Here is a 9,834-nt window from a genome sequence, read left to right as displayed (position 1 = left end):
TTACACGGGACGATTTGCAACGATGATTTTAGCGCAACGCAGCGTTGCAATGTTGGAACAATGCTGTAATCATTTGAATCTATGTCGCAACAATGTTGAAACGCTGTGTTGCGCTAAAAATCGCCGTTGCGAGTCATCTTGTGTAACATCACCTTATTAGGAATTGATAAGTTACTTCTTGCAGTTCGCTAAGTCCATTTTTAGTTTAGGAGTGCACCTTCCAGGATTATTTCAACGTAGTCTGCACGAAACATTCCCTGCTAGCAGAGGTCTCTCAGGACGAGGCAAAAATGAGAGATTTTTGCCTCGTCCTGAGAGATCTCTGCTGGCAGGAAACACGAAATATTGGAAGAATTCACTTGATACTGCGTCTGTAATCTTTGAATTTCTAATATTGGCTCATGCATGGTACAAGTTTCGGCCGCATTCTCAATATTCGATCAAATTTTCTTCATGAATTTTTCAGAACTGCAAGGCTCTCACATCCGTGCAGCCTGTCCTTTTCCTCATTTTTTCCACTTGCAAAACGGAAGGAACATTAGCGAAAGAAAATCCGGATCCAATATTTTATCTATATGCTATTTATAGTTTTATTTATTGGCCTTTTTATATTCAATTTTTAAACGTTACGTGTGAACCTCGTTTAAATTCACTTTTACGTTTCCGCACGGTCTTTGGTTCATGTCCTCTTTTTTATTAAAGTAGGTAAATCCTACCCGGCCCACGTAGCCGGGCAGGTTAAAATTATGCGACAGTAGCTAAGAGATCCGCCCTTACCAGAACAGTATCAATGCAAGCGAATTCTTCTAATGTGTACGCTGATATAATCAAATGGTCTCTCAGTGAACAGCAGGAGAAAATTAAGTTTAGTTATCATTCCTTAGTACGCCTTAAGGCTTCGAGCTATTTCAATTTTCCCTAAAAAGCTCAAGTCGCCGCTTTTCTCTTTGACTTTTCGCTATTATAGTTCAGTTGTTAGCAAGATTTGGATATTGTTATGGTTATGAAGGTTCAGCATTTACGAGAAACAAAGGGTTGTCCCGGCACGTAGATATTCCCATCTAAAGGGGGCGGGGACTCAAATCTGAGCGTGAGTTAAGAGTTTTTTTACTTCCAGAAGTTACAATTCTAAAAAAGACAGCTAAATAAAATCTATTATTTTTCTAATCCGATTCAGAAGCCGTCACGACAATACTTGTTTCTTCTTAGTTTTGCTTGCGTTTTGCTTTGCTTTGTTTTTTTAAAGCACATCCACCAGCGATACCTGTTTTGGAAAAGTGATGAATTGACGCTCCAATCTTTCCTGGTGATATCAAAATCTGCACGTTACACTCCTAAACGAGACGACGAGTGTTCCGCCCTTTCTCATATGGGACTAATACCCTGATACTTTAGCACTTTTCACTGACATATATGATTTCAAATATTTTGAAAAAATCTTTTTCATGTATCAGCTCAGAGATATTTTCTGATTGGCCGGTGCCACTCAAAAATTTGTATATATACATCCATGGGTGTATATCGCATGCCTCATTGTGCTCAGTACGGTAATATAATACTGAAGGTTCCGTTTTCCAGCAACTCAAAGAAAATGAATATTTTGTTTGCCTCATTGTTGATTTTTGCCTTTTGCCTCTCTATAGGTAAGTAGAACGGTAGTTTTTCGTGTGCAAATACTAGCAATAGTCGAGTAATGGAGTCCTTTGATTCTAAGACGAGGACGACTACGAGTACGAGAAATTCTCAAAAGTAAGTATATCAAGTGCTCGGGTGTTAGCCAGCGTCATTTTAGCGGAAAAAAGTGATAGGCCGCGTCGTTATTCACGGCTACTACCGCTTTTCAAGGGCGAAAAAGCCGTAGTGGCGTAAGGAAGTTGTCAAAGTCGATCAAAGGATAGGATAGGATAGGATAGGATAGCTGCTTTATTATCAACAGAGCGCCTACAGACACATGTGTTTACAACGATAACAAAGATTTTAGTGCAACAATTACAAAGATGAACATTTGTAAAATTTATACAACTAGACAAGGTTATATTTAACGCGTCTTTCTCTTTCGCGGAAGCGATCACATACGTATTTAGCCACAATTTTTTGCGTTTTCTCTCCTTGCTTCATACTTATCAACGTTGCGAAAGCTGAGCTTGGAGTCATAGAGTCAAGAAAAAGATTAGTTTCCTTTTTTTAGCGTATTGAACAGCTCTCTCCTAGGATCCCTATAAGCTATGCAAAAAAAAAAAAAAAAAAATGTTCTTCTTCTTCTAATCCAGTTTTACACAATGGACAGATTCTTTGGTCTGATGGTTGATAGGGTTTAACGTATCGCCCAGTTTCAATTGCTAGTTTGTGGTTGCTTAATCTTAGCTTTGTGATTGCTACTCTATGATTGATGTTTCTTACATTTGGGAGGTAATTATCGTAGTCATGGGTAAGTTTAAATTTCCTATAAGTTCTTAGTTTGTTTTTTTTTTTGTTGCGGGTGCTTTCGTTCATCATTGTGTATTTCGCTAATCCATGTTTGCTGTTCTATGTCTAAGAGTCTCTGTCGTATATAGATCATGGTAGCGGGGGTGTTCGTTTTCGCTGACCATATGTCGCCAAGACCTGCGAGATTTAATTGCCGTTTTAACTTGCTTGGCCAAAGTTCCTTTTTGCCTTGGCCAATTTGATCTGTAAATACTATTCCAGAGAGTTTATTTTGGTGCTCCGGCTCACAAAATTTCAGCCAGTATTTAATGGCTCTGCACTTTGTCTTCGTTCTTATATATTGGCAAACGGCCTACCTCCGATCTGCACGCATTTGAGCTACAGAATTTGTTAACTCCCAATAGCCACCTAATGAACTTTGTTTGTACAAACTCAATTGGATCATTTTCTAGCTTTCCGTCGTGATCAACCCCTTAGACCTCGCTTCCGTACGTGAGTATTGGGGTAATAACCGTGTCAAAAATTTTCATTGTGAGCTGTACATCGTCTCTGAAATGGTCGTCCATTTCCTTCCTGAGTTTGTACAAATGTTTGAAGTTTTATCATTTTGCTATAGGGGGAGTACTTAAACTCCTTTAATAAAGATAATAGTGCTAGCTTCCTTTGGTCTATTTTTTCTTCGGAGAATACACCAAAATAAAGCTTTCAGTCAAATCTCGTCCTCGAACCTAAAGGTTTCCAATTAATATCGAGAAGTCGTGCTACAACACCTGTTTCTTTCTTGCAGTATGCCTAACTATCCTCGTTACCTCAAAACAACCTAATTGCTTTTATTCATTTTTTTTTTCAGTTTTTTTCAACCCTGATGCAACACACAAATATTCGGAACAATTAGTACAATGTGAAAAAATTGAAAAAGAAAAAAATAACTCGCTAAAGACGACGGATACAATTTAAATCAAAACTAATCTGTGCCCCATTAGCTAGTAATACGTTGAAAGATAGCAGAAAAAAAAATACAATAAAGATAATGTGTCATTAGAATTAAGCAATGTAATAGTGATAAACTGGCTGAAACGTTTTCTAGGGTTAGTCTTTAATTGTTTTAATTGACCCAGTGAGGTTACTATTCCAAAATCACGTAAAGTTAGGCAAAAACTCCCCATGTTTGGACATGAAAAGTTGATTAATTAACAGATGCGAATCCAGGACGGGAAAAGCCTATTTTTGACGAATTCTTTGCCTGCAGTAGATCATTTCCAAGTCAACTTCAAAGAAATTGGCACACTGCAAATTAACTCGGAAGGAAGAAGTTGCTGTTTAATTTTTCAAGTTTACCTGTTGTGGAATCCGTGCTTTAAGCATTATTTTCCAGTTTACCCCATCCATTCTCTGTTTTAGATTTTTGATACAAGTATTTCTCTCCTTTTTCTTTCTTCCTTTTGTTTTTTTTTTTTTTTTTTTTTTTTTTTACAGTTTGAAGCAGTCATTTGGATATTTTATTCAATGCGGTTATTAAATTGTTTCGCCAATACAAAAAAATGACGTCACCTATATATAGCCTTTTAGAAGCCGAGGAGCTCTGCGGAACTATGCAAAGTACCAATTTCAAACATGCCGAACTAGCGGAACTCAAAGATTAAAAGATACGAAGAAGCACTTAATCAATATATTGAGCATCAATATCAAATTTTCACCACAAGTTTTAAGAATTCGTCATATTCTAACGAAAAGAGCTGTCTTGATATTGGCATACGTAACAGATCAAGATGCCAATCGCTTCTTGGTAATTATAGTTCTGGCTGGCGCGTCTGAATTCAGGTGACAATTAAGGTCATTAAGTTGGTACATGCGCAAGCCAATTCATTACAGTTGTGTTGCCCCTGTAGTAATAGGCTTGAATTCTGTTGGGAAAAAAAGCCACTAAACACAAGATAAGGATCATGATCAGTTCCTTCTCTACAAGGTGACAGAAACCAAGATAAGTGGTGTTTTCAGTTTATTAAAAGCACATACCTGAATTTGAAAAACTTAGCCTCGATCCTTTTAAGTCAGTCCTTCCTATCCCCTCTGTTTTTTTATGTACAATTACTGATGGAATCAATTAAACTTAAAAACTTCAGTTAGATTTTCAAGTAGCTCAAACTCTTGGCGACACTTCCCCTTCAAACGTTTCGCCAGAAAGTCGATTCGCTCCACATTATACCATACCGGTCAACATACTTATTAGAAATATTATTTTTTTTAAGCTCGGATTCCACATGCGGCATATGCAGTCACTGTCTTTTCATCCCTACGAACTGAGCTTCCTTTTGTCTTCTTCTTCTTGGCGAGGAGGAAAAAAGGAGGCTCGGCCTGAATCACGTCAAACCTTGGAAGTAGCCGCAGCCCAAACTTCTGGACTAGTCAATCTTGTTTTCTCTTGTCAAACTGGTTTCTTCGAGTGCGAGCATCCGTTTAATGATAAAGAGATGGTCATAACTTTGCCTAGTCCCTAGGCCTCATTTTTCCTCGCGGCCAAAGCGTTTCGGGTCACGTGGTCCATGCGAAAATGTTCCCCGCCCGTTCGCCTCGGATACGTCACCGAAACGAATTGACCGAATTGGACTGGGAAAACGCCGTACATGGACTAGGCAAGTCATAACTGAGCCCGCTGCACCAAGCGCACACCAATTAGGCCTGGATTCAAAACTGTATCAAATATGTATCTTAGCAACATACAGCGCATGTTCGACAAAGATACCACTATTCATGCAGAGTCTTTTTCGAGTACGCCAATAATCGAGCAACCGAAACAAAGGCTCTGCTGGCACCGGGTGTGTCTTTTCAAAGTTATTCCTTTTCTCAGGCATCGAAAACGACAAATACAGCTACCCCGGACATAGGCTATTGAGAAACTGATTCAGCTCTGAAAGTTTAGAAATAGCAATTTTCTGCTTTGGTTTGCAGGACATGGCATCAAGTGCTACCAGTGCACCTCGACAAAGAGTTGGGATGACTGTGTTCCTGGGAAAAATACGACATGTCCTCCCGAATCAAATACCTGTGCAAAGGTAGACATAGAAGTGGAAGAGCAAGGCCAAGCTAAGAAGAGTTTCCAAAAAGCCTGTGTTGTGAAATGGAAATGCAACGAAGCTAGTTGCAAACTTGCCGGACTGTTTGGGGTTAAGGTAACAAAGTGTGATGTCAACTGCTGCCACAGCGACCTGTGCAATGGAGTCAAAGTACCAATGGCCAGCAGCTTCTTGTTCGTTGCATGCTCTGTTGTGGTATTTTTCCGTTGAGTTTTCACAGTATGGTCGCTCGAAGTTTAGATCTCGTGCTACAGTTAAACCTAAAAATGAAATAAACGTGGAAAGATAATGGCTGCATGGCGGAGTAATGCAAGAGCTTAGTTTTATGTTAACCATTGTCACACAAAGCAACTTCGGGCAAAATGTAAAGTTTTAGTGCGGTAAAAATATAGGATTCAAGTTACAAATAATATTGTAATTAGATTCAAGTTTTTAAATACATTGAATTTATAGAAACGAAATTGTAACGATTGTTTTCAGCGGGTTATTCTCTACTGAAGAAGTCAGGCTGTGACAGACGAGTGAAGGGAAACTATTATGCAGTGTACTCTCTTAGCCTGTAAAATCTGTCTTGCTTCATTTAATGCTAAAAATTAGCAGCACTAACGCATTTGAACTTTGCTGTATTACCTTCGTCAATCCGCAAAAGGGGAAAAAACTCTTACAAGCCAAAGGTAAAAACACAGTGACACATTAAAGGTTTATACTTCGCAAACCGGAATACCGTGCAAATAAGCTTCAAAGTTTATTGTTCAGTCTAGTTTGTCTCCACGAAGAAGTCTAGTTTGTCAACACGAAGAACGTAACATTATTTGGCATGATTTAAGACATTTTGCCCGCTTTAAATATATACTCCGGCTATTCTCTCTTCAGTTATTTATATATTCCAAGTTTCAACTCCCTTCCCGATTTGCATAGTTGGGTAACCTTCAACAAAATACATTACATGGCCTATGAGAACACGCTGCCTCCCCACCCATCCCTTCCTCACAGATAAAAAAAAAAAGGGCCCCTGAAGTAAGGGCAAAACGTTTTGAATTAACTGCCATATCAAAATCTCTTAGCAGTTAACATCTGTGTGATAACTGTGATCTCAATCTTGACAACACCAGGTAGCTAACTGCATTACAGCCCTTTAACGTGCCAGTAAAAGGTGACTGTCTACTTGTTCCACATTTCATGGTCCGTTGATTGATCACGTTTGTCATTTCTTAAATATTCCTCCTTCCATAACTGAAAGTCTGTTTTTCTGTAACTGAAAATAAGGGAGAAATAGAGATGTTTAGTGTAAACTTTTCATTTATATGCACAAAACGCGGGAATCTGCTCGCAAACACTGCAAACTGTAGTGGCGGATCCAGACCATCAGATACGGGGGGGGGGGTTGGTCATCCAAACCCTGAGATAAGGGGGGGCGCCGGTCTCCAAAATAAATTTTTTCGGCCCTTCGGGCCTCATTTTGGAAAAAAAAAATAAGGGGCGGGGACCTAGCCCCCCCGGGCCCCTTCCCTGGATCCACCACTGAACTGATCCACATTGCAAGGGGGATTCAAATGGGACACTATTGTAGCTTGAGGAAAAAGAGCTGTACTGAGACCAAAAATGTCCCAATGCGATCACTGTTTCTTTGGATAAGACCCCAACAAAGAACAAGGTTGTTGATAGTTGTATATGCTAGTTATCAATGGCCTTGTTCTTTGCTGAAGTCTAGTAATTATTACTATTTGACAAGAGTAAAGCTAAAGAAGACCTGTGCATTATCAGGGGAAAACTCTTTAAAAACCCTAATGGCAATAAAAAAACGCAAAGACCCATTCTCATCACTTGATGAAGATGGATCCAGTCCAATGACGGGGTCTTGGCATGGACCAAGACTCATAGGAAGTTTGGGTAGAGGGTGCTGCCATAGCCTGGAGAAAGGGAGAGGGAAAGCCTGGAGATAGAGAAAGGAAAGGCAATCCTTTCCTTTCTCCCTCTCCAGGCTCTCCAGGCGCACTCTCGTGCGCCCAAATTTCCCCTTTTAACACCTGCCATGCAGGCTAGTGCTGCCTTTAAACCCTGACCCTTTTAGACAAAATTATTCATTTCACTACCTTGTTTAACCCATTAAGCCCTAAGAGAGAGAGATCAGCATCAAATTTCTCCTTGTAATATCAATGCTTTGTAAAACAGAGTGGTCATGAGAATTACAGACACACAAGATAAATTTGCTTGATATTTTATCAACTTCTCCCTACTACCTCTTTAGGAAATGAATAGGGCGACAAATGAGAATTCAAATTTTGATCTTAGGGTTTAAAGGATTAAGACAAGAGACCCTATTTCACGACCCCGATTCATTTCACTTTACAGACAGACTTATTTTATTTTTTAAACTAACATTATGGAATTAGATTTTCAAAAAGAGGATTGCTAGGACTACACAACTATACACTGAAGCACACACTGCCAACTCTGCAGTATGGCCAGTACCTTACTCATGTGCACAACCATATCACCTCGGCAGTGGCAGCCATGGACAGCTGTTTCATCCTTGTTAGGACTCATCAGCATGGCATAGCCAGCACGGTCTCACTAATGATCACAGACCCTGCCTTTACTGCCGAGGCGAGTGCAAAGCACTCCTTTAAGTGCAAGCTCCACTGTACACATGTCGTAGCTGTTGGCTGGGAACTGCAAGCAGTTCTCAGCAAGCGTATGGGGATGGGATCAACGTTTTACCGATTAGTGTGCCACAAAATTTGTAAACAAGACCAGAATTGTACACTGAAGCACACACAACCAACTAATACAAAATGTAGTCTTTGAAAGGTGTTCAGTCCAAAAAGACTAGTTATTACGTATACTTCTTACAATTTTTCCATGCAGTCCTTCATGGCCTTGTGTTCTTTGCGACACGCCCATGCTAAAGAAAATGTTCGCTGATGTGCACATTTTGTAAAGGCTAGAAAAAAAATGACAACAAGCAAATATATCATGAACGTGACAAGTACATTATTTTTATATACACTTTAAAATTAATGTCAGATTTCTCAGGTACAGGGAACTCCTAGAAGGAAGTGAGGAGGTTTTCAAGATCGATTCAAGAGTCGTAGGGCTATTACATTTAATATCCATACCTCACCCCCCTGTTGAGGAATTACCTTTTCTTCTTATCCCTGACTATTAAATAAAATTGCATTAACCCCTGAAGGCTTCCATAAAATATAGGTTTAGACTCATACTCATGAAGAATTATGTGGGTTTTCCGAAAGGGTAATTTCATCAGTATCTTTGACCAATAATACTTCCCTCTCTAAATAAACAAATGTGTCGGCACTTTGATGGGTAAAATTCCTCTTTTTTTCTTACGGTAGAATTCAATTGTACCTCCAGGGGGGTTAGGGCCAGGGGTGGGTGAGGATATTATATGGAACGGTCTTTTATACAGCAAGCTTCATGTCTTTCCAGACTTAACAAGTCTCATGACTTTGTCTTGAGTCTTTTGATTTCACGAGCTATATCTCATGCTCTCACGAGTTGGCAAATGATTTCCTACAGTTTCTCTAAAGGTCAAACTCTAAAAATATTTTGGAGTTGAAGGGTTCGTTTCCTAGTCAGATATCAATAGATAGCCAGCTCAATCCAAAGAAAATGCTAGTGGTCACATTTGATTAGATTATCTTAGCCTACCACAACTTGCCACTGCCACCAAATGTGCAGACCTAAATCTCTTGTTTCAAGATGGCCACCAACAAAACATAGAAATTACAAAACCTTAATCGTAAATTTATTGATCTTGACCTGATGTTTACAGCTCTCGCATCAAAGTGATAGGTGATCCCAACTGGAGGTCCTTCAACATCTCACAACGTTTTACCTTTTTCTCACTACTTTTCCCAGCTCCAGGCTCAGGATAATCTCACATTTTTGGGGGTTTACCTCGGTGTAAAAACCCTTGAAGTTTTCTTTGTTTTCTAGCTATTACTTTCCTTGGCTCTATTGTGTTGTCTTCTCATTGGCCTCTTTGTGTTCATTGTTTCACGTCACTCGTGAGTTTCACAGGTTTTTACACCGAGCATGAGCCCATTTTTTGCCTCAATTTGGGGGTTGGCAGGTCTGTCTTTCTTTATGGAATATGACCGAACCTATTTTACTATGTTTCTTATCGACAAAGCTACCAACCTTTCACGACCGAATCACAGGTAGTTTTAGCTTTCTCCTTCATCATATTAGAAATAAGCGCGTCTTTCTCAAATTCACTCAAATTATCGTCTGTAGCAGCCATATTGGATTTTACCCATACTGCAAGAGGGGCAGACGAAACCCTGGAGATCTGAGAACCACACTGGCT

At 39.5% G+C, this 9,834-nt stretch overlaps 1 protein-coding gene across 1 annotated transcript; it reads right to left on the bottom strand.

Moving 5' to 3' along the window:
• Nucleotides 1-5,706: 5,706 nt before the first annotated feature.
• On the bottom strand, nt 5,707-9,794 carry LOC140946277 (COX assembly mitochondrial protein homolog). Its single transcript, XM_073395366.1, has 3 exons — nt 9,666-9,794; nt 8,355-8,445; nt 5,707-6,756 (listed from the first exon to the last, which is right to left on the bottom strand). The coding sequence occupies exons 1-3, from the start codon at nt 9,766-9,768 to the stop codon at nt 6,663-6,665; spliced, it is 288 nt and encodes a 95-aa protein (XP_073251467.1). The 5' UTR covers nt 9,769-9,794; the 3' UTR covers nt 5,707-6,662.
• Between the last annotated feature and the right edge of the window lie 40 nt (nt 9,795-9,834).

Source organism: Porites lutea, chromosome 8, assembly GCF_958299795.1.
Source record: "Porites lutea chromosome 8, jaPorLute2.1, whole genome shotgun sequence".
Taxonomy (NCBI): Eukaryota; Metazoa; Cnidaria; class Anthozoa; order Scleractinia; family Poritidae; genus Porites; species Porites lutea.
Note: the sequence above shows the minus strand (reverse complement) of the source record. Positions and strands in the feature narration are given on the sequence as shown.